The sequence below is a fragment of the Nycticebus coucang genome, chromosome 18 (assembly GCF_027406575.1).
Source record: "Nycticebus coucang isolate mNycCou1 chromosome 18, mNycCou1.pri, whole genome shotgun sequence".
NCBI lineage: Eukaryota > Metazoa > Chordata > Mammalia > Primates > Lorisidae > Nycticebus > Nycticebus coucang.
Genome location: NC_069797.1, coordinates 43,817,495 through 43,842,729, shown reverse-complemented (window position 1 = coordinate 43,842,729; position 25,235 = coordinate 43,817,495). Strand labels below are relative to the sequence as shown.

The window sequence follows — 25,235 nt, the reverse complement described above, 5'->3', positions numbered from 1 at the left end:
AAAAGCAAATATCCAATGTACTCAACACACACCCACATAGGAGAAAAACTTAATTCAAGTTGGGGGTTGGGGGGGATGAGGAAAGGGAAGAAAAGGAGGGATTGGTGTGGTACAGAACACAACTCCAAGAGGTACTCTACCTAACAAATTCAAAAATTGTAACCTGGTTGTTTGTACCCTCACAATAATCTGAAATTTAAAAAAATTGTCTTATGTAATAGAAAAAAATTGAAGCCAGAATTATTAAAAATTATCACTCCTGCTTTAGGAGAGGTAAACAATTTAAATACTTCATCCTATGGAGGTAATTCAAATATATAATTTAAATGTTTTGGACCTAACTCTACTTTATCATAGTATACTTCAACAGTAAGAAAAATGCCTAATAATATAAATACTCAAAAGGAAAAACACAACAATAGTAAATTTAATTTCAAGATAGCTTCTATAATACCTAGGTCCCTAGACTCATTCATGGTAAGGTAAAGAGAGGTCTTCTGGGTATATACTCAAAAGAAGTGAAAGGAGACATTTGAAAAGACATTTGTACATGAAATATCATCGTAGCAATATTCACAACTGCCAAAAGTTGTGAATGGAAAAACCAGAGAATGGAAAAACAAAATGTGGTACATACATACGGTGGAATAGTATTCAGCCATAAAAGGAAGAAAAATTTAACAAGCACTATAACATGGATGAAACTTGAGAATATGAAGTGAAATAAGTTGGTCACAAAAGGGCAAATACTGCATAATTCCTCATATGAGGTTCCTAGAATAGTCAAATTCATTGAAATTAAAAGTAGACTAGAGATTACCAAGGGGTAAGAGAAAGTGGGAATGGGAAGTTATTGCTTAATGCGTATATTGTTTCATTTGGGTGATGAAAAGCTGTGATAATAGTGGTCATGACTGCACAATACTGTGAATATATTTAGTGCCAGTGGCAAATTTACGTACTAAATATGGCATGATTCCAATTATATGAGGTATTTAGTAAAATTCATAGAATGGTGGTTGCCAGGGGCAACCTCTCAGCCTCAAGGACAGAATGGGAAGTTAGCGTTTAACAGGTACAGAGTTTTCGTTGGGGAAAATGAAGAAGTTCTGGAGATTGATGGTGATGATAGTGAATGTCCTTAATGCCATCACACTTAGAGTTAAAAGGGTTAAGTTTTATGTTTATTTCACCACATACATATTATGTATTTTTTACCATAAAAAAGTTAAGTATTATATAATTGTGCTTTTCCTTAGTTTCTTCTGGTATGTAAGGAAAGCTTTCTAGTGCCAAGTCCCTTTTTTCCATAAATATAAAATCAGGTCTTTTGAGAAAAACTGACTTTATTGGCTACCTGAGCAAGGAGGAACAGCAATGTTGTACCCTCATATTAATCTGAAATAACACCTCTTTTGCCCAAGAGTCAACTCAAAAAAGATTTAAATAATGATAGGGGTAGTATGGTGGCTCCCACTCAATAATCCTAGTGCTTTGGGAGGATGAAGCAGGAGGAAGGCTTAAGCCCAGGAGTTCAAGCATGGCCAACATAATAAGAAGCCCACCTCTACAAAACATTTAAAAATTTAGCCAGTCAGGGTGCCAGAGCCAATAGTCCTAGCTACTCAGAAGGCTGAGGCAGCAGGATCCCTTTAACCCAGGAGTTTGAGGTTACAATGAGCTATAATTGTGACACTCCAGCCTGGGCTGGAAGAAAATAATATAATAAAAGATAATAATATATACTTTTTTAAATAAAAATATCGTTCGGACTTTGGGGCAAAGAATATATTCTTAAAATTAATTAGCCATTAAAGAGTTAACATCTAGGCTAATCTAAAAGACAGCTTTTAAAATATTTTATCCTGGCCAAGCATGGTAACTCGCATCTGTAATTCTAGTTCTTGGGGAGGCCAAGGTGGGTGAATCACCCAAACTCAGGAGTTCAATACCAGCCTAAGCTAGAATAAGACCCTAACTCTGATAAAAATTAACAACAATAATAATAATAAATTAGCTAGGCATTGTGGTGGGGGCCTGTAGTCCCAGCTACTAGGGAGGCTGAGGCAAGAGATCACTTGAGCCTAAGAGTTTGAGGTCGCTGTGAGCTATGACAGCACAGCACTCTATCTGTGACAGAGGGTGACAGAGACTGTCTCAAAAAAAAAAAAAATAAATAAAGTATCCTTTACATGTAAATAGTGTTTAAATTTTACAAAGGTTATCCACATACATAAATTCATTTAATTCCTGACCCAAAACTTTAATGGCTACTTTATAGAAAAGGGAGTGACTTGAAATAATCTGAAGTTCACATCCAGTGATTAATGAATAGCAAAGCCAAGATTAGAACTAGTTCATTCCACTCAATAAATTATTTACTAAGGGCCCATTATAGACAAGCACTATGTTGGGTGTAAGGGGATAGGGAAATGAATTAGAGGCAGCCCCACTCCCTGGAGCCCTGGAGTTTACAGTAATATAGACGCCCACTCTAGCAGTTGGAGTATGTTTTCTCTTCTTAGACAAGCCAACTCAACAACTCAGAGTAGATTCCACTGCCAACTGCCATTGTCTACCGCATCTGGGAATAACTAACCCTGGTGAAGAGTTATATCAGGAAAAAATTCTCACAAAAGTAAAACAAAACAAAAAAGCAAAAGACCCTTTTTATAAGTAAGCAGGCATTAGAACACAGTGGCCCAAGAATAGACTTCTTGAGTCAGACTGCTTGGGTTTGTTTCCCAGCCTGCCATTTACTATTTGTGCCTTAGTTTTCTCATGTATAAAATGAGGATAATTATACTATCTGTTTTATAAGATTATTGTGAGGATTAAATATATGAATATATATATTTTTTTTTTTGTAGAGACAGAGTCTCACTTTATGGCCCTCGGTAGAGTGCCGTGGCCTCACACAGCTCACAGCAACCTCCAACACCTGGGCTTAAGCGATTCTCTTGCCTCAGCCTCCCGAGTAGCTGGGACTACAAGCGCCCCGCCACAACGCCCGGCTATTTTTTGGTTGCAGTTTGGCCGGGGCCGGGTTTGAACCCGCCACCCTAGGTATATGGGGCTGGCGCCTTACCGACTGAGCCACAGGCGCCACCCGTATATGAATATTTTTAAAGTACTCACTGGTCACAGTGACTGCTATACTTGTTAAACAAAGCATGAGATGAAGGGTAGCTATAATTTGCTAATCACTGCTTTAACTTCAAAACTTAACTTTGAAAAAGAGATAAAGTTGATTTTGAGTCAATTTAGCATTATGACATTAGTCAATGAAAAACAATTCTTCAGTATAGGCCTCTTTATAGAAATATGACTCAATGAACATCCTTAATGTATATCAAGTATGTAGTGGAGAATAAGTAAAATAAAAGGTATAAAATGAAGTTTTTGGCCAGGCCCTATGGCTCATTCCTGTAATTCCAGCTTTTTGGGAGTTTTAGGCAGGAGGATTGCTTGAGCCTCGGAGTTCAAGAACAGCCTGGCAAGGCAGTGAGATCTCATCTCTACAAAAATAAAACAAATAAATAAAATGAAGTTTTTTTATAAAAGAGGGAAATTAAATTATAGTACCCTGTGAAAATAACATCAGAGGAAAGAAAATAAATTCTAGATAAGACAAGAATAGAAGGAGTCCAATAATATTAGGTCTACAGCATTTTATCTTTGAAGGAGTGGTAAGAACAGAAAAAATGTAAACAAGACAGGCAAGGAAAACTGATAGTTCAAGGGGAGAACAACAAACATAAAAAATATGACCCTGTTTGTTGCTATGCATAAATTATAATAATGAGTCATTTTATGTGTCAGTCTGATAGAAATCTTTTTAGTTTCAGTGTTTGGCTTTAATAGAGAAATTATTTATGAAACATTATAAAACATAAAATGTATTAGGTATACTTGAAGACCAGATCCAACTGTATTTCTGACACAATTTTTTTTCTTATTTTTTCATAATATTTCTTCTACATGTATCAAAACTCATACTGAGCAAGTTCTGGGTTGAAAAAGAGGATTTTTTAAACACAAGTAATTTTTTAATTAAAATTTGGTCTAAACCTCAAATGATATAGTTCACTTTGAAAAACTCAAATATAACCGTTATTCTAAAATTAGTCCCTTTGTTATGACTTAGGTGAATTTGAGAATAACTTATTATCTTGCTTCTGAGAATGATATTCTTTTTTACTTTGAGAAAGTCACTTGTAATACTCTTCAAAAATAGATAGTACTAAATATTGAATAAATTGATCGCTATTTTTTGTTTCTTCACCCATAATTTGGAAGATTAAGTACTTATAGAGTATTTCTATGGCATTTTCTTTTCTATTACAGGTCTTTTTCATTGAACAATACAACTTTTTATTTATTTAGTATTTCAGTATGTTCAAAGCAGTTTTACCTACATTATATCATAGAACTACTCTATGTATTAGAGATCATCATGAAATTTGTTTTTTTTTCTTTTCATTTCTTTTCTTTCTTTCTTTTTTTTCTTTTTTTTAAGAGACAGAGTCTCACTTTATCACCCTCGGTAGAGTGCCATGGCGTCACACAGCTCACAGCAACCTCCAACTCCTAGGCTTAGGCAAATCTCTTGCCCCAGCCTCCTGAGTAGCTGGGATTATAGGCACCGGCCACAACACCCGGCTATTTTTTTGTTGCAGTTTGGCTGGGGCCAGGTTTGAACCCGACCCCCTCAGTATACGGGGCCGGCACTCTACCCACTGAGCCACAGGTACTGCCCATCATCATGAAATTTCTTATTCTCATAATCTCAGAAATCCTATAGTCATTTTAATTATCTCTATTAAAGAAGACAGATAAAATGAAAATTCAGATAACACAAGATTCTATTTTATATGTGCCATATACTATCAAAACATCAGCAGTAGCAGTACTTACTTGTTCTTTTTTAATAAAATTTCCTTCCTAATCCTTACCTTAAACTGTTAGAGACAACTCTCAATTTATAAATTCATATCAAGCTAAAATATCTTTAACATTTCTAAAATAATAATGGTTTAACAAATAGCATTTCTATAATGAATAATATTAACTATTTGTAGTGGGGTTTTTTGGTGAATAACACACAATATTTAAGTGCTTCTTATAAAATTTAAAAGTAAGAGTTTCTATGAGGACTTGGAATACATTTTCCCATAGAAATCACATCATACAGGCTGGTTTAGCTCCTAAAGCAGACTATAACCATCTGTGCCTTAAGTATGGGACTAATAGTAATATAGAATTCTACTATCTAATAGTAGATATGGGTAACTACCATATCTATTATTTCCAAAGGAAAAAGTCTCAAATTCCAAACTAGAATCCCAGAGCACATTTCTACATCTCCCTGCCACAGTCTTTCCAAATTTCAACTGCCCAGAAGCTTTTGAGTGTTTAGCAGTTTGGGAAAAGGAAAGGGTTACATCTACTAGTGAAAGGGAAGATGTAGGGGAAGTGTCCAACTGGGCTACAGAATGTAAAGCACAGGCAAGGAAGACAGATTTTGCATCTCTCTACATATATACATTCTCTGCATACATGGAATGCAGCCAAAAATCATAATTTAGATAGCAATGTCTAATGTGTTTATTAAGATAACAGATTAAACACCCAGTTATAAATATGTGATCCTATTAGGGTGGTGCCTGTGACTCAAAGGAGTAGGGTGCCAATCCTGGAGGTGGCAGGTTCAAACCCAGCCCCGGCCACAAAAAAAAGTGATCCTATTAGTTGCTACACATGACTTACAAACATCAAATTAGCCAACTTCTATTTTTAAAGATCACACAGATATTTCTGTTCTTCAAAGTAACTGCAAATCTGCAAAAAATAGTAGACCTCAGCCATTTTACTGTGTAAGTTGATAAAACTTTTTTCAATTTCTAATAGGCATGATTAAAAATGCTAAATCATCCTTGCTCGTATAAGTTCCTCCCCCTTTTCCTTCTCAATTCCATCTACCAAGAGTAGCAGTTCTAAAAATCTATGAAACCCAATATTATTTAAACTCTAGTTTTGGGTGGGTGGCTCAGTCGGTGGGGCGCTGGCCCCATATACCGAGGGTGACGGGTTCGAGCCCGGCCCCAGCCAAACTGCAACCAAGAGATGGCCGGCGTTGTGGCGGGCGCCTGTGGTCCCGGCTGCTCGGGAGGCTGAGGCAGGAGAATCGCTTGAGCCCAGGAGTTGTAGGTTGCTGTGAGCTGTGTGGGGCCACGGCACTCTACCGAGGGCTATAAAGTGGGACTCTGTCTCTACAAAAAAAAAAATAAACAACCTCTAGTTTTAATATCATTAAACCTACACATTTTGAGAAAATAAAGTTATCCCTTTTACTACAATATTTAGGTAGAATGCAATGAGCCAACAATAAAAGTATATTTTGGGGTGTTAACAGTTAGAAAATAGTTGAGTACTATTATAAATATAACAGTCACCAGATTTATAATTTTTAAATGGCAACAAATAATTTAATTCCCTTTTCTAATTTACATTCTCTCCACTTATTTTAGCTTTTCATTTAGTACTGCTGAGAAGTGGTCTAACAAAATACCTCCAGAGATTGCTTCCAAATTTACATAACTGAGAAAATTTAGGATTTGTTCTGTGATGTTTGGATTCAGTTAGGGGGCCCACTTGCAGATCTGAAGGGCAACATGTGACCCCAAGGCCACAAGCTCTCCACCACTAATTCTTAATTCACAGGGCAAAGGAATGTCCCCTCTTCTCTTTTCTGAAAGCTTTCACCCTTGTCTTATTTCTATTGCCCCATTTCATCACTCCGTGTAAAAAGTCTACCACATGATGAAACACATGGCACTGCTATGGTGTTTCTGTCAGCTTACCAAGTAGCTGGGACTACAGGTGCCCCCCACAATGCCCGGTTATTTTTTGTTGCAGTTGTCACTGTTATTTAGCAGGCCCGGGCGGAATTCTAACCTGCCAGCCTCGATGTATGTGGCTGGTGTGGTAACCACTGTGCTACGGGCACCGAGCCCACTTTTTTTTTTTTTTAAAAACAACACACAGGGCGGTGCATGGTGGCTCACACCTATAATCCTAGCACTCTGGGAGGCTGAGATGGGTAGACGGCTTGAGCTGACGAGTTCCAGACTAGCCTGAGCAAGAGTGAGACCCTGTCTCTACTAAAAATAAAACAACTAGCCAGACATGGTGGTAGGTATCTGTAGTCCCAGCTACTGGGGAGGCTGAGGCAAGGGGATCCCTTGAGCCTAATAGTTTGAGGTTGCTGTGAATTATGATGCCACCACACTCTACCCAGGGCAGTAGGGTGAGACTGTTTCAAAAAAAGAAAAACCACACACACAACCTTTATTCCCAAGAAGCAAAACACACGGTCACTATAAGGATTCCCAGCTAGTAACTTGGGATCTACCAGCACATCCTCAGTGCCTTTGGTTGAGTTCCAGGTCAGTTGTCACTGCAGGTATTCCATTGTTCATGCTTTTACTAAAGAATTGAATGTAGTTTTCAGAGACTATGCTTTTTATTAAACTTCATTCCTGAGATACTTAAATGATTTCATTATGAGGTAATCTCACCTATAAAATTAAAAAGTATTAAGATATAAATATTTTAAAAACAAAACAAAAATTATTGCAACAAGGGTGAAGTTAAAACAAGGTTCTGGGGTACTAAGTCTTAATTTCATAACTAGGACACATTTTGAGGATACAAAAGTTTCACCAAAAACATACACCTTTATACACCAATAGAATTTTCACAACCCTTAAGAACACAATGAAATTTTAGATATTTGTTAAAAATATGTCCTGCTAAGAAATCTTTGACATTTCTTACACACAAAGTCCTATTTGTGTTTAAGCACACAGAGATTAAAATGCATTAAAAAATATAAATGCTCATTGTAAACTACCTTAATAGAAGCCAGTGAACTTTCTCATACCTGTTGGATAGTAGGCTTGGGAGTACTGCGCTGAGGGTGTGTAGTTACTATATTTTTGGGAGGAGCTGACCATTGTTTGAGGACCTTGCTGAACGTGTACAGATGTGGCGCTGGGTTGCAGTGTATAGGTAACCTCAGTTGGAAACCGCTGCAGTACAGGAAATGGAACCCCTTTATCTGAAAAAGTGGGAGACGTCTCCACTTGTCCAGGGTGCATTCCAAGGGAGTTCTGCCATGTTCTAGGAGGAATCGGGGTCCGATCTAAACCTTTCAGAGGGAAAGTACTGTGGTTGTGGGATGAAGTTGATACGTAGGAGTAAGGAGACAAACTATCTCGCCGGAATGACCGGTGAAATTGTCCTACAGCCACTGGTCCTGCATAAAAGAGGAAGAGCACATTTACTAACTTTACATCACACTACCATTGTAAACCAAAGGTCATAAAACACACTACTCTTCACCTATCAGCCATTTTTAACACGAGAGGTTCAGTTTTGATAAAAAGTTCAGAATCCAGAATACGAGATTGCTGGATTCTGTAATGGATTCTGGATTCTCATGTAATGCTGAAAGAATAACCAAATAAACTTTTGTTTGGCTCTCCATATAACTGTCTTAAGAAATGAAGTACTCAAACTGTAACATTAAATCAAGTGTTAAATCACATATTCAATGTTAAAGCCTTTTTTATAGATGATTCAGCCATCTTACCTTTTACCTTAATTGACTGACCTGGATTTTTCCACTATGTAAGCTACTCTAGAAATTTTCCAGTCTTTCAAACCATTTAGAAACATCAATAATAGGCATGAAAATTGGCATTCCACCATAAAATAAATTAAGTGTGAAATATATAAGAATTATAACACAAACCAAAAGAAATATAATATTCTTTGCTCCCTTTCAGTTTTTAAAAATTCTCAGAAATTATCATTTCTACAAAATAATTTTGTAGAAAAGTCAGGCTTAAAAAGTTGACTTAGTTCTCTTTTTCATTCCTTAAAACAATCAATCATTTTCTGTGGTCTTTTTTATCTTATCTCTCCAGCTATTAGTGGCTCTCAAACTTTGCTGTTTATATGATTTTAATTACTTCACGGGTTTATTAAAAATCCACATTTCCAGGCCCAGACATTGTGATACTTGCTTTTTTTATCTAGCAAGGTAGAAAGGAATAAAAAGTGGAGATAGGGCGGCGCCTGTGGCTCAGTGAGTAGGGCGCCAGCCCCATATGCCGAGGGTGGCGGGTTCGGACCCAGCCCCGGCCAAACTGCAACAGAAAAATAGCCGGGCATTGTGGCCGGTGCCTGTAGTCCCAGCTGCTTGGGAGGCTGAGGCAAGAGAATCGTGTAAGCCCAAGAGTTAGAGGTTGCTGTGAGCCGTGTGACGCCACGGTACTCTACTCAAGGGCGGTACAGTGAGACTCTGTCTCTACAAAAAAAAAAAAAAAGTGGAGATAAAGAAGAGCAAGAAAGGGCAATAGTATGTAATGAGGAAAGGAAAAATAAAAATATTGCAGGACTTATAGGTAATGATTCTTAAACACAAACAAAGCTACCCTAATTTATTCCTAAAAAGAGTTTTATAGATTAAATTGGGCCAGGCACAATGGCTCATGCCTGTAATTTTGAGGAGCCAAAGTAGGAGGATCACTTGAGCCCAGGAGTGCAAGACCAGCCAGGGCAAGACCCTGTCTCTATAAAAATTAATTTTAAAAACTAGGCAAGCATGGTTGCACACACCTGTAGTCTTAGCTACTTGGGAAGCCACGGTAGGAAGATTGCCTGAGCCCAGAATTCAAGAATCCAATGAGCCATGATCCTGCCATTGCATTCCAGCCTGGGTGACAGAGCAAGACCCTGTCTCTGAAAAATAAATGAACCAATAAACTTTTTTTTTTTTTGAGACAGAGCCTCAAGCTGTCTCCCTGGGTAGAGTGCCATGACATCACAGCTCACAGCAACCTCCAACTCATGGGTCCAAGCAATTCTCCTGCCTCTGCCTCCCAAATAGCTGGGACTACAGACGCCTCCCCACAATACCCGGCTATTTTTTGGTTGCAGCTGTCATTGTTATTTGGCGGGCCCAAGGCTGGATTCAAACCCACCAGCTCAGGTGCATGTGGCTGGCGCCTTAGCCGTTTGAGCCACAGGAGCTGAACTGAACCAATAAACTTAAAAAATATATATATGATGTGGTTCACAAATTCTTTCCAATTTATTAGACTAATCTGTAAAAAAAAAAGGAAAAACCTAATTTATAGGCCACTTGAGTGTTTATGCATTGAAAGAGGGCCCTCAAATATCTACTTTTCTAAATACATTGTAAACTAATTTCATGTGTTTGTAAACCGATTTCATGTGTCACCCATCACTCATTATTCTATTTCTGTGTTTACTTTCCTTCAAAGATTAAAGAATTAATGCCAAAAGGAAACAAACGAATACATATATAATCTATACAATTCTGGAACCAGGGAAATCAAGAGCTCTTTAATCTAATGGGGGAAAAAGAACCTAGTTCAGAAGATTTGAGTGTATTCAAATGATGGGCCTCTTAAAACTACTTTTCCTTGTTTCCTTTAAAGCACAAAAAATAGTTTCTATGCTACTTGACTTGTAGTTCTATATGTACACACACTTTGAGCTCACTATTGACAATCCTTGGTTTCCTAAAGAAATTTTTTTTGCTCTTCACAACAGGTGTTTCTGAGTGTCAAAAACTATCCTCCTTGGATGCTTCACATGCCAGAACTACACATTGCCTACCATGTGCAATCAGAGCTTGCTAGTTCTTCTGCTCTCTTAAAGGATAAGCTGTTGCTAAATTTTCAGACTTATATTCAAGAATATAAGCAGCTAATTAAAGAATTATGTACCTTGACTCAAATTCTGATTTATATTTGAATTAAAATATAAATTCTACTTCTCTCACAATAAACTCTGATAGCAAATTATCTTATCTATCTTAGATACTGCTAAAATCAGCACTGTCAGATTAGAAGAGTATTTTTTAGGCTTGTTTTTAAATTAAATAATTAAATATGTTCAGCTGTTATTCATTCTTCTATTAAGGGTTACCCATAAGACACTATTCTGACCAACTTCACAAAGCATCATCACCTTATGTCTTCAGACTATCTTTTGTTTTTGCTTTTTTAGACAGAGTCTTGCTTTGTCCATATGGCTAGAAAGCTGGAGTAGCATCATAGCTCACAGCAACCTCAAACTTATGGGTCAAGCCATCATCCTGCCTCAGCCTCCCAAGTAGCTGGGACTACAGACACATGCCACTGTGCCTGGCAAATGAGGGTCTCCGTCTTGCTCAGGCCGGTCTTGAACTCCTGACCTCAAATGATCCTCCTGCTTTGGCCTCCGAGAGTGCTAGGATTACACCCAACTATCTTCAGAACATCTTTAATATATATTCAGCAAAGTCTGAATCCAGAATTCTGGAAATGTAGGGCAGGATAGATTTGTGTTCTTAGAAGTTCTATTCCTTTTATGGAAGCAAACCTGAAGTAATCAATTCCCAAGAAAGAACCCCCAAATTTGCCTCTTGAGAGCTTGGTGTCCTCAGGCAAACACAGATTATCTACTTGTCAGTCTTATTACTCAGTTTAAAACATTTTAACAGGGCGGCGCCTGTGGCTCAAGGAGTAGGGCGCCGGTCCCCTATACCAGAGGTGGTGGGTTCAAACCTAGCCCCGGCCAAAAGCCACAAAAAAAAAATAAAATAAAACGTTTTAACAAATATGGTAAAATCAACTGCCACCAAGAACTAAATAACAAAAGTTGACCAAACAAAAGGAAAAACAGGTGCTCTTTATATTTCTTATCAACTGTATTCTTGGAAGGTGACAGTTAACCCAGTGGATTTAAATGAGAGAATTAGGTTCTAAAAACAGAGGATTCTATTGTAAAAGAGATAGAAGCATTCAAAACATAAACTGAAGTAAAACAACAGAAAACAAAATGAACAGGTCTAATGCCCTGGGAGGCCTAGGTGGGCAGATTACCTGAGCTCAGGAGACCAGCCTGAGCTAGAGTGAGCTAGAGGAAAACTACATTTTCCTGTCTCTTCTAAAAGTAAAAAAAAACTAGCCAGGACGTATTGGCAGGCACCTGTAGTCCCAGCTACTAGGGAAGCAGAGGCAAGAGGATTGCTTGAGCCCAAGAGTTTGAGGTTGTTGTGAGCTGTGATGCCATGGCACTCTACCCAGGGTGACAAAGTGAGACTTTGTCTCAAAAAAAAAAAAAAGAAAGAAAAAAAGAAAACAAAATGGAAATTAAGAAGTAGCAATGAAGCTGGGCACCATGGCTCATGCTTGCAATCCCAGTGCTTTGGGAGGCCAAGATGGGAGGATGGCCAGAGGCCAGGAGTTTGTGGCTGCAGTGAGCTCCCAACACCATACCCCAGTTCTAGGCAACAGAACAAGACCCTGTCTTAAAAAAAAAAAAAAAAAAGGAGTAAAAGTAGCTGGTCAGAAATATAAGAAAGGCAAGATTCAAACAGAATAAAAATTAGGTGAGGAAAGATAGAAGAGCTAAGGACCTAGAACACAGAATGAGAACAAAGCAAATCTGTGCCAGTATTCTTTAACTTGTAGCAAAATTACATCCACCTGAACCAGTAACACAATATCCTAGTCAACCAAGTCACTGGTGCAGATAATCCACACCTGACATACCTTCTGCACATACCAACAAGTAAAATAGTAAAAAACAGGAAATGCATGAAAACAATAACCTAGGTATATATGGATTGACATATTACCTATACTGAAAAAGCATGAATTAAATTTTTATGTTTTTGAACAAATAGTCTTTAAAATGCTGACTAACTGAACTGTTAAGTGAATGAAATCAGATTCTAGAGCTCTGGTATTTCTTCAATTAAAATGGGTTTTTCTATAAAATGAACTGGGTTTAATGTAAGTAAAAAAGATCAGAGAAGAGAAAAAAATGATCAAGAGTTGGGTTTTATGTGTGTATATATGTGTATTTCTTTGTTTGAAGTGGGTAGCCCGTTTCTTCCAAAACTATATTTTCCGGTCTTTTCTCCTTATACACCCTAGAGACACAACCTGAGGGAAAAAAAATCCACATCAGGTTCCGCCAAAAGTATGCAATGGTATTATGTCTACTGCTTTTCTCCATACTATTCACTACCAAGATCCATGGACATCATGTGGAAGTGCCTTAATATTCTTATAGAATTCCTTTAGAACATTCCTATGCCACTGCTATTTTTTTTTTTTTTTTTATTGTTGGGGATTCATTGAGGGTACAATAAGCCAGGTTACACTGATTGCAATTGTTAGGTAAAGTCCCTCTTGCAATCATGTCTTGCCCCCATAAAGTGTGACACACACCAAGGCCCCACCCCCCTCCCTCCGTCCCTCTATCTGTTTCCCCGCCACTGCTATTTTTCAACTTGTTACTAGAACTCTAACCTAATCCCTTATCTTCTAAACTCCACAGACACTCAACCTAGTCTCCCCCTTACCTTCCAAATTCCAAATGAACACAGTACTATGTCATTCATAACCCCTGGGCCTAGGATAAACTGTTATTTTAGTATATTTAAATTAAACCCAGGCTTCTTTATGTTAAATCTATGCCAACATGCTGAAAATGTTTCTATTACTCCCCTGAAAATGATGAATACACTCTCATTATTAGATCCTGTGGCTTTCTTGGTAGACTGCCTACGGCCTCCTATCATTAACTCATTAAACAGAGAAAGGCAATATTGCCACCCTCACCTTTCTGGAAGAAAGGAAAGCACATCAGAAATCAAGTCATAAAATAAGGCACCGTCACAGAAGATTTCTGAGCTTTTACTAAATACAGATTTACACATACAAAGTTCTTTCCCTACTGAAAGAGTATAGCTAATAATGAAAAAATTCAAGAGCTGTGAGCTTTCTAAAATTCTTTTTTTCCCCCTAAAATTCTTTTTAACTAAAACCTAACGGGGTAAAGAAAAACCTTGTTGCCTTACTTGTCTCATCATAACACCTTATGTAACCATCAAGCTCTGATTACATACAATGAAATGTTTAGCCAATTCATTCTTAGTAGAAACAATAACTTGTAAATCAATCTATTGTATTTCTGCTCTTAAGATGTAAGTCCACCATTCCACACACAACTTGGAAACTTAAATGTGATTATTGGCATAAGACTTCTTCCAAGATGAAGAAATCAATAGGTGGAAGGAAGGTGGCAGGCCTCTTCGAGGACAAACTTCCACTAGAGGCACCTTTTCTGAACCGTTCCCTTGGTTGGTATAATGTCCTAAGTTTTCTTAGTCGCGACTTTGTTCCTTCCCACCTTAACGGGCAGAGTGACCCTGTTGTCCTTCCCGCTGGAGCAAAGGAGAGACCCTTCTGTGTTTCTTTCAGACCCAGAGCTTCCAATAAGAGCTACTCATTCTCAATGTTAAAAGTTGAACGTGAGTGTCAGGAAGGGAAATGACTACGGAGGTCTGCAAGTGGGGGAACCTATTAGGGTTTGAGCTCTGGGGGCTTCAACCCTTGGGAAGAGTAGAAAGAAAGCCTGAAGCAGAGGTCCCTTTTGCTGCTAGTGGACTCAGAAGGGACCAAATGCTCACGGCCACGGGCGCTACTGAGAATCACGAGGTGGTGGGGCCTACAGTCTCGGGGAGCAGAGCGGAAAGTGGATCCCAAGCGCCTTTCGGACACCTCCGAGGTGCAGTCGAGCGAAAATGCGCTCCCAAGTGGCGGTTGCTCCCTGCAACCCATGTGCCCCTCCGGGGCGAGGGCCGAGGCTGCCGGACTCACCGTGCGGCTCGGGACGGGGCCCAGAGGGCGGCAGCGGCGGCTCCTGGTGCTGCAGCGGGGAGGTGGAGGCCGAGGCCGAGGCCGAAGCCGACGTGATGAGGAGCCTCTGGAAGCGGTTGGGCGGGCGGCAGGGCACCTCCAGGCCGGCCGCCAGCTTGGCCTTGTTGGCGCTGGTGAGCCTCTTTAGGTGCACCAGCAGCTGCGGCTGGTCGCGGCGGAAGTGCGGGCTGTGGAAGTGGTGGAGCGGCCCGTCGCCCGCCGGCCCGCCGCCCCCCGGCCCCGGCCCGGGCCCCGCCGCGCCCGGCCCGCCCAGCACCACCTTGCGGAAGCCGTAGAGGTTGAGCTGGCGGATGAAGCTGGTGAAGTTGGTGGTTTTGAAGAGTTCGGGTTCGGTCCCCGCGGCCCCGACGCCGCCGGTCCCGCTACCTCCGGCACCGCCGCCGCCCACGGCCCCGGCCCCGGCCGGGCTGAGCAGCTCGGCCTCGAAGAGCGGCTGGTCGATGAGCAGTCCCTCGCCGCGGCCGTCCCAGCGGATCGAGCGGTACCGGGGGCTGTTCACCAACCGCCACAGCTTAGCGGGGAAGTTGTTGGGGTTGATGGGGGTGGAGAGCAGAGCCTCCTCCATCGCCCCGGCCCGGGCCCTGGGCCTCGCCCCGCCGAGCCTGGCTCTCCCACCCCGTTCTCGATCCCCCCCGGCCTTCGCTTCGCCCTGCCCCCTCCTGCCAGCGCCCGGCCGCCGCGGACCCGGGGACCGTTGGCGCACGAGTCCCCGCCGCGCCTCGCAGCGCGGCCAATGGGGCCTCGAGTTCCCGCCGCGCGGCCGCACGCGGCGCCAGCCGGCCCTCCCCCTCCGCGGCCTCGCGGCGGGCAGGGTCTGCCTGGGGGGCTCCCAGCTTCAGGCGGGGAAGGCTGCCCGCCAGGAAGTTCTAAGCCCTGAAAAGAAAAGAGCCCAGTTATCCACCCGTGGAATACGAAGATTCGTGTATTTCAGCACAGCCAGCGGGTGGGGATTTCGAATGCAGAAAATGTGCGTTAGGAGATGACTTAAGTCAGTCATTCTGGAGGACAAAGGGCCCAACTCTGTAATTTTTACTATCAGTTGAATTGTTCATCTTGCCAAATAAAAACGGTGGTGGTGGAGGTACAGTAAGTATCTTGAGTGAACAAATTCACTGTTTAGGCAGTAGCATTTTATGTTTTAAAATAGTTTTTTAGACCGGGCGGGTGGCTCAAGCCTGTAATCCTAGCACTCTGGGAGTCCCAGGCAGGTGAATTGCCTGAGCTCAGGAGTTCGAGATCAGCCTGAGCAAGAGCAAGACCCTGTCTTAAAAACTAGCTACATGTTGTAAAAGGCACTTGTAGTCCCAGCTACTTGGGAGGCTGAGGCAAGAGGATTGCTAGAGCCCAAGAGACTGAGGTTGCTGTGAGCCATGATGCCATGGCACTCTACCAAAGGTGACAAAGTTGAGGCTGTCTTAAAATAAAATAAAAATAATATATACCCTTTCAAGCCAATATTTTGCTTAGGATAGTTTGCTGAATGTTAGATCAACAGATTCTATGCCTAGAAGGGAATTGTGAGAATATAAGTACAACTCCTTGTGCTTGCTCACCAACTGGTGACATTTTAGATATTAAAGGGAAGTAAACCTCACCTTATAGAGACAGAATTCTACAAAATCCATAAAAAATAGCTCCTATCTAATCAACAAATAAGACTGTAACAAGAGCTGCGCTGATCAAACAAGAGGGGTCCATTTAAAAAATGAAAATTTTGGAGGAAGAGGCATAATGTTTTACTCTTTTCTCCTGGTCAAAGGAATGAGTATTAAATTGTCTTAGAAATTGAAAAGAATAAAAAGACCCAACAAAACAGCACTAATATAGAGATTTTATTTAAACTGTATTGAGTTTTTACAGCACATTGCATGTTTGTCACAACGCAACTGCACACTTTGGATTTTTGGCCACATCATGTCACTTACACCCACAACAGCTCTGAAAGGAGTATTTGAATGAGTACATCTGAGCCAAGAGCCCAGAGTCTCTCTCCAAGACCATGCAGTTTGTTCATTGATGGGACAGTCCCTCAAAACAGCCATACAAAGTAGACAGATACAGTCTCCTCAAACGTTACCAATCTTACTTTCCATGAAAACAGGCAGAGTGAAGTGCAAGGAAAGTCAAGATAATTAAAAAGCCACTCACAACTGGCAGTAAATTTTAATGATTGAGAAAATGCTTAAAAGAATTTTATGTATCCGACACAAGGAGTAGTTTGTTACTTTTTCAATGATCTCAGGAATTTTGCATACACAAATTCTCCATTATTCAGCTCCATTTAAACAAACAAACAAAAAAGAATTCTGGCAGGCTGATCTAAATACGCCAAAACTTTTTAGGTTACATCCATGGTGAGTATAAAAGAACCACAGATGCTTCTCTGTAGGACTGAAGAAAAGGTCAGGACAAGTAACAATTCTTGTTCCGAATGCAGATCCTAGTTATTTTGGAATGAAAAAATTTTTTTCTAGAAAGCAACATGAAAGTAGCAGTGAAAAAAGACAACTACCACAGCTTTAAAAGAGGATAAGCCTAAATATGATTTACCTTTTATATATCAACAAATCAAGGAAAATGTATACAGGCCATCCTAGTGGTCTCATTATAGACCAAAGAGACTGTATCTGTCCCAACCACAGTACATGGCTATATCACTGTATCTTTTGGTTAAGTGCCACTGGTACATATTAAGATGAAAAATAAAGATTAAAAAAAAACAATAACAATGTTTGGTCCAAATGGACACATTTTCTCTCCCAATTTTGGTATCAAGGCTTTATTCTCTTCTGTTTGGGTTCCATTGTTAAGTGCACAGAAATAGACAGCAGCATTTGTACTGAAACCCTCACATACCAAACAGCAAATTCTAGGAGGTAAAAACCAAACACTAAATTCTACCCTCAAGGTGTCAAGTGTTCAGGATAAGAAGCAGTGTGACCCAGAGGAGGCAGCAGCCAGGGGAAAGACAACATGGCGGAAGTGGGCAATGGAACAACAAAAACCTTTGTTTTATTTTCATGCCAGGAGAGGATCAAGGTGTAGCTCCTGTGTTAGCACCAGGACAACTAGGAAAAGTCAGGCGCAAAGGGTAGGGCACAATCAGCAGATAATTCACAAGGACAACTTTTGCTTTTCCCTTCCCATTCTTCACAGTGCATACCTCAAGAGCTGCCACTGTATAACAGAGACTGCTGCTTTCACAGCTCAGCATAACTGATTTTTGCCAGGACTGAACATTAGCAGGGTTTTCTTCTGCTCCCAAAAATGTCTTGCTCCTTAGAACTGTCCCATCCCCCTAAACGGAAGATTCACTGATGCTAACTGATGAGCCAAGTGAAAAATACATCGAAACCCTCCACTTGCCAAATCAATCTTTAAACCAAACTCCACAGAAAGACAGTACAAATGCAACTAGAGGGAGTGCCTCTAAAGACTGAGCCTTCATGCACAGACACAGAGCACAGAGGTACAGGATATAGTTCATCTCAAATAGGACAGGAATTCCTATCTTGTATACTATAATCTGCTTTTTTCAAGGTGGGAGAGAGATGGGTCTGGTTATCACTTGGAGTTTGGTTAAACATATGCCTTTCTATTGCTGTTTGGGGCACTTTGCACCAGGCAACATCTATTAAATCATCATCTTGTGACCTCCAGGAGAAAGACACTGGAGTCACCAACTCAACATAAAGATTCCAGACTCTGGGTCTGGAGCAGGACCATTACCCAAGGTGAGGGTCTCACCAGTAGAGGACCTCCTGCCAAATTGAAATTCCTCTGCTCCAGTATCGTGGTACCAAGGAGAATTTCGCAAGACGGTATCTTTGAGCTCTGTGATTTCATGAGCCATACCAAGGAACCTTCCAAACTACACCTGAAGCAGATGCTCCCTTCAAACCTGCTAATATTGGACAGGTCATCTCCCCTGGTATTCAACTGGAAGCTGTTGCGATGGGTTTCTTCAGATGTTGGCTCATGAGTTCCCTGGCACGAGATACTTGAATGTGTTCGTAACAGGAGTTACAGACGAGAACTGGGTCATAGAGTTGTTGGTCAGGAATGGGCAGCTTCAGGTGGCAGCATCCAGCACAAAATACATTCCCACAGTTCCTGCCAAAGCACAAAGAGGGAAGCATTCATCAGAAATGCCAAATCAGTATTGGGACTTAATTTAAAAAACCCCAACAATATGCTGAGAATAACTGAGAGTCAAAAAGCCTTTCCATGACTAAATGAAAAGAAAGTTGGGAGTAAACGAAATAGTTCCTATAGAGCTATCTCAATTGTCAGATTAATTCAATTTAGTTCTATACATAAGTACTACGCTGCTTTATGAGTCATACTGAATCATATCAAAACAAGTTACCTGCAGTGGTGTCTTCGCTTGGCCAACCAGAATTCACAGTCACAGTTATAGCAGTGTGATGCCATATGGTCTGGAACCCAGCGAGTCACCTAACAGAAGGCACAAGGAAAAATTCCAGGTCCTTGTCAACAGAGTGAAAGAGCGACAAGGAAAGCATCACAGGAAAAAATGACAAAGCTGATCCTCAAAACTGGCTACTACTTGCTTACAAAGATGACACAAATTTGGGGGAGAGCTCATTCTACAGTGTATCTCTCATCTCTGGGAAATGTGATAACTCACTAGCTCACATAAGTACTTACATATTTGCCTAGACATACCTCAGTCTCTTTCTTATCAACAGGTTCCCAGCTTGCTTCTGAAAGGCAGTCTTCACTGTGATCAGAGCCAAAATCTTCTGTATCACTGTCATCTGATTCCTTCAAACATGTCTGAAGAACAGGCAAATACATCAACATCATCTTTATCGGCTCACACTTTACTATGTGTCAGGCATTGTTCTAGCTTCATTACATGCATGAATGTATTTAATTCCTCACAACAATTTTAAGATGCATACTGTTCTTATTCCCATTTTACAAATAAGGAAACTAAGCCACAGAGAAAGTTAAGAGCTGATAAGTAGTAAAGCAGGGATCTGAATCTAGTATTCTGGCTTCAGACCCAAGCTCTTAACCAATATCCTATACCACACTGCAGAAACATTCTCTGTTACGTTCTAAAGCAGGGATTGGCAAACTATGGCCCATTGCCTGCTTTTGTAAATCAAGTTTTGTTGGAAGATAGCTGCATTCAGCATTTATGTGTTGTCTATGGCTGCCTTTGTGCTACAACAGCCCACAAAACCTAAAATATTTGGCCCTTTACCAAAAAAAAGTGTGCCGACTCCTGTTTAAAACATCAGAGAAGTGGGCAGTAGCCAAGTGAGAGTGTCTTAACAGAATCAAGTGTCTGTGTAGAAGGGGAAGAAGGTAGCTCCTAGAAGCTTCCCAAGGACCATGGTGTAGAACCTGAGGCCGCCCAACACAGCAAAGCCTAGATGGTCCTCAGCTCCTCTCACCTGGATTATTCTAACATGTCCTAACCAATCTCTCAATCTGGGGGCTCAACTGCCTCTTCAAAATTCTACGTTATTGCTAAAAAAATTTTTCTTAAAGTATACAAATCTGATTATTTTACTTTCTGGCTTCAAATTTTATTGCCTTGAGTATAAAATCCAAACAGGAAGGACACTCAAGCTGACCATTGCAATCCCTATCTATTTCTCCAATACTCAACTCTCCCTCACAGTCCCAGTTCAATGTTCAATGTGTACACACATACACCCACACACACCTCACCCCTTTGTGTTTGTTTGTTTATTTTTTTAGAGATGGGGTCTCACTCTTGTTCAGGCTGCCCTTAAACTCCTGAGCTCAAGTGATCCACCCACCTCAGCCTCCCAGAGTGCTAGGATTACAGCGTGAGCCACTGTGCCCGGCCTGCTCACCCCTTTGTTTACCTATTGCCTTCATGCCTCTACAAATACTGTTTCCTTTTCACTGTCTTCCTAGCTAAATATTACACATTCTTTAGCACTCAGATCAGCCATTATCTTTTTTTTTTTTTTTTTTTTTTAAAGGGCAAGAAGCAAGCATTATCTTTTTGGGAAAACCGTCCTCGATGTTTTACTCCCTTCCAGCCACCTAACACATCCCTCAATAATAATACTTAACATCATTTTAATTGTCTACTAGTCTTTCATTCTATACAGCTGAAGCATCTACTCAGTGGCATAGCAAGTACCTGATGAATAAATGCTGAATGGATGGAAGGCTGGATGGACAGAATAAAACAAATGGGTGGATGACAGGAGGTGAATACTTACAAAATCATCCTCATAGTCCATGGGGGGCTCCGCTGGAGGGGCACAGCAGTGACGGATATCCAGCCTCATCTGAAGCTCACGCACCTGTCGACGCAGCTGCTCCACCTCTTGCTTGTACCCTGCTTCAATTTGCCGTAACCTGTGCTGGATCACATCCGTGGGAAAGGGGAGTCCATCGTCATCCAAATAGAGAGGAGGCACTGGAGAAGGGCAGCTCAGGGGAACAGACTTTGTGCTGGAGACTTGCTTTGGGTGACCAGATAACCACATCCGGTTGTTTTTTCCTCTTGGGCCAGTGCAATGTCCATTGGAATGATTAGAACAGATGGGTGACTTCACACCTTCTCTTTGAGCCCACTGGCCCCCAAAGCAGGGCCCCACTGCCCGCATTGGCTTACTGTATGACTTCTTGCTACAGCAGCCATAGGAAAGCAGCCGCCGAGGGATGGTCTCCCCACTGGGGAAGGAAGTCACCATCCCTTGGAAGCTATCCCAGTTGGACCCTAGAAAAGAGAACTCACTGATCTGGCTCTGAGAAATTGGCTTTCGGGTCAATTCCAATGGCATTTTCCCAAAGCGAGGATTTTCCAATAACTGTCCATTCCTATTATTGCCTCTTTTACCAGTGTCTTCCTCCCCATGGATCACATCCAGCACGGAACTGGGCTGTTCCTCCTGGGATATACTTCCCACAGACCCTGAGGGATCTTGGCTGAGGAAGTCGGTGCTTGGGTCTAGAGGAGTTTGGCAGGTGGCACTCGGTGGGTTGCAAAGGATGCCGACACTGTGATCAAGAGCACAGCTGGAGGGCACATCTATTGCGGGGTCTAGCTGGGCCTGTTGAGGGGCACCTGTAAGGGAGTCCTTGGAGGACTCAGGAGAATCATAAATTCCATCGCACTTGTTGGAAATGACCTTAGAGAGTACATTGACACTCTCTGTTTCAGGACAATGTTCATGTGGCTCCCCTGTGCCATCCAAAGTCCTGCCTGGCTCATCCTGGGCAGAAGGAGCTGGATCTGGTACCTTAGTCTCCTCCAAGACTTTGATCTCTGGATCAGTGGTGCCACTCTTCATTTCCTGTGGCACTGCAGTATTAAGCAGTTTATAACTTAGAGAACAGCTTTTTTGACTCTTGAAAGGTTTATTGCTCAAGTAGTCTTTCTGGCTGCTGGGTAGAAGGGGAGGAAGACCCACTTCTCCTACAGTCTCCTGAGGACCTCCTATGCCAGATTCCATGAAGGCTGTCTCTGATCCCTCAGGACTGGTGTGCCAGGGCTCCAAACCTACTCTGACCTCCTGACAGTGGTTATTCAGGTTAGGGTCACTGGATGTGCGAGTCAGGGGGCTGCTTGTGTCACAGGCAGAAAGGAGATCATCCATGGATCTGGTTTTAGGTAATCTGGAATAGCAAATACAGCACCTGGTCAGGAGATGGGAGCCACCTCCAATATAATAAATAGAAATTGGGTCATCAGAGCAATATCAAAGCCAGAAATAATAATAACATTTCAGATTACAAATAACCGGGCAGTGCCTGTGGCTCAAAGGAGTAGAGCACCGGCCCTACATACCAGCAGTGGTAGGTTCAAACCCAGCCCCGGCCAAAAAAAAAGATTACAAATAACCAATGTTCACTGAAAGTCTATTCTGCAAAAAGTATAAGACTTGGATCTGTCTTATAGAACCCAGGATCTGTCCTTAGCTTTTGTCCGTATTCAACCTATACAGTTTCCCTGGGAAATCTCTACCATTCCCGTGGTTTCAATTGCCTTCTATACCGATGCCTTCTAAATCCAGCCAGGGCTACACATGAGCCTTAATTCTATTGCCTCTATTGCAGTGAGAGAGAAGATAAGTTTTAGAGCTAGATAAGATTGACTCTGACGCTGATTAGCTAAATGACTACAAGCAAGTTATTTAACCTCTCAGATACTTGGTTTCCTCCTCCATAAAATGATAACAACAGGGGCATGCTGGTTCACACCTGTAATCCCAGCACTTTGGGAGGCTCAGGCAGGAGGATTGCATGAGGCCAGGTTTTTAAGACCAGCCTGGACAACACAGCAAGAACCCTCTCTACCAAAAAAATTAAAAATTAGCCAGGCATGGTGGTGCTCACCTGTAGCCCCTGCTACTCAGGTGGCCAAGGCCAAAGGATCACTTGAGCCCAAGAGTTCCAGGCTGCAGTGAACTATAATCACACCACTGCACTCCAGCCTGGATGACTGTGAGACTCTATCTCAAAAAAAAAAAAAAAGGATAATAACAAATCATACCTTGTGGAGTATTCAAATATAGGTAACCACCCACAAACTTATTAAGACTATACTCAGGACTCCACTTGGGACTCTTCAACGCAGCTTTTTATAACCACTGAGCAGCAGTGTGCTCCTCTGACTTGTAAGGCCTCATGGAAACCTCCCCTCGTATACCACACTCGAAGAGTTCTAGAGGCATTTGTACACCCCAGATGGGTAATGGACAGTTTCAGGAATAGTTGCCCTCATTTTTAATGCAGTTGATTTTTTTAATGCAGTTCAAAGTACTCAGAGCAATAAAAACTTCAGGAAAATTCACCAAGAGACAGTGGAGATTTCACTGGCCTATTTTCAGATGCCTCAGGTCAGCCTTTACAGAAAAAAAATCCAAAGGCACAGTTACAATGTAGCTGATACTAAGAAATTGGCTCTTGAAACTATTAAACTATTATATATATATATATTTTTTGTAGAGACAGAGTCTCACTTTATCGCCTTCGGTAGAGTGCCGTGGCGCCACACGACTCACAGCAACCTCTAACTCTTGGGTTTACATGATTCTCTTGCCTCAGCCTCCCGAGCAGCTGGGACTACAGGCGCCTGCCACAACACCTGGCTATTTTTTTGTTGCAGTTTGGCCGGGGCTGGGTTTAGAACCCGCCACCCTCGGCATATGGGGCCGGCGCCCTACTCACTGAGCCACAGGCGCCGCCCTAAACTATTATATGTTCTAAATATATTTTTATGCTTGATTTTACTTTCTTGATCAACCTTGATTTTTGTGGTTTTATTTTTGTGTATGAAATTCCAGAAGGCCACAGCAGTGGGTTATGATTGCAGTTTCTGCAGTCCCATAGGCAGGACCCTACTCCTACTTTGGTAACTTGTGCTGTGTGACCTTAACTTCTCTAGCCTCAATTCCCACAATTCTGGAAAAAAGGTTAAAGTACCTACCTTGTAAAGCTATCATGAGTATAAAACAAACTAACGTGCATCAAAGCTCATTGCTCAGTGCTTCGTATAACATTAACTATTTACTTGTTAACTCCCTTTACTGAAGTGCCTTGATGGCAGGACTCTGTCTTATTGGAATCCCCAGATCTACACAGTAGCAGGCAAATGATATGAAAAATGAATAAATGAGATTAAAATCTAATAACATCAGGTTCCATTTCCAGGTGCCAACTTAATGAAATAGACCAACAGAAGTCAATATTTGATGTGTATCAAGTGCCTCGGGGATCTTCCAGATGTATAGACAAACAGAGCCCATCTAAGACTTACTGAATAAGAATGGCCAAGAGTGAGCCCTATGCATCGATTTTTTTTTTTTTTAAGTACTATGGCTAGGCCAGGCGCGGTGGCTCATGCCTATAATCCTAGCACTCTGGGAGGCCAACGCAGTAGATTGCTTGGGCTCAGGAGTTCAAGACCAGCCTGAGCAAGAGGGAGACCCATCTCTAAAAAAACAAATAGCCAGGCGATGTGGTGAGTACCTATAGTCCCAGCTACTTGGGAGGCTGAGGCAAGAGAATCACTTGAGCCTAAGAGTTTGAGGTTGCTGTGAACTATGATGCCATGGTACTCTACCAGGGGCAAGAAAGTGAGACTCTGTCTCAAATTTTAAAAAAAAGTACCACGGCTAACTTTTTCTTTTTAACTTTTTTTTTTTTTGAGACAGTCTCACTTTGTCATCCTGGGTAGAATGCTGTGGCATCACAGCTCACAGCAACCTCAAACTGTTGGGCTCAAGCAATTCTCTTGCCTCAGCCTCCCAAGTAGCTGGGATTATAGGCACCCGCCACAACACCCAGCTGTTTTTTGTTGCAGTTGTTACTGTTGGTTAGCAGGCCCAGACTGGGTTCAAACCTGCCAACTTCAGTGTATGTGGCCGGCGCCGTAACCACTGTGCTACAGGCACCGAG

At 41.5% G+C, this 25,235-nt stretch overlaps 2 protein-coding genes across 7 annotated transcripts in view; both read right to left on the bottom strand.

Annotated features, from left to right (window-relative positions):
* The window catches only part of HSF5 (heat shock transcription factor 5), a 59,409-nt gene extending 44,031 nt beyond the window's left edge, over positions 1 to 15,378 (bottom strand). Inside the window, exons 1-2 of the mRNA XM_053569115.1 lie at positions 14,754 to 15,378; positions 7,946 to 8,320 (exon numbers count right to left, since the gene is read on the bottom strand). Of these exons, the coding sequence (XP_053425090.1) occupies positions 7,946 to 8,320; positions 14,754 to 15,378 (1,000 nt within the window). The remainder of the gene's footprint in view (positions 1 to 7,945; positions 8,321 to 14,753) is intronic.
* A 1,252-nt stretch (positions 15,379 to 16,630) lies between these two features.
* The window catches only part of MTMR4 (myotubularin related protein 4), a 27,362-nt gene continuing 18,757 nt past the window's right edge, over positions 16,631 to 25,235 (bottom strand). For all 6 annotated transcript variants that reach the window (XM_053569104.1, XM_053569106.1, XM_053569103.1 and 3 more), the window contains 4 exons: positions 21,050 to 22,451; positions 19,503 to 19,613; positions 19,183 to 19,271; positions 16,631 to 18,926 (listed from right to left, as the gene is read on the bottom strand). In XM_053569104.1, the coding sequence (XP_053425079.1) occupies positions 18,749 to 18,926; positions 19,183 to 19,271; positions 19,503 to 19,613; positions 21,050 to 22,451 (1,780 nt within the window). In that variant the 3' untranslated portion in view covers positions 16,631 to 18,748. The remainder of the gene's footprint in view (positions 18,927 to 19,182; positions 19,272 to 19,502; positions 19,614 to 21,049; positions 22,452 to 25,235) is intronic.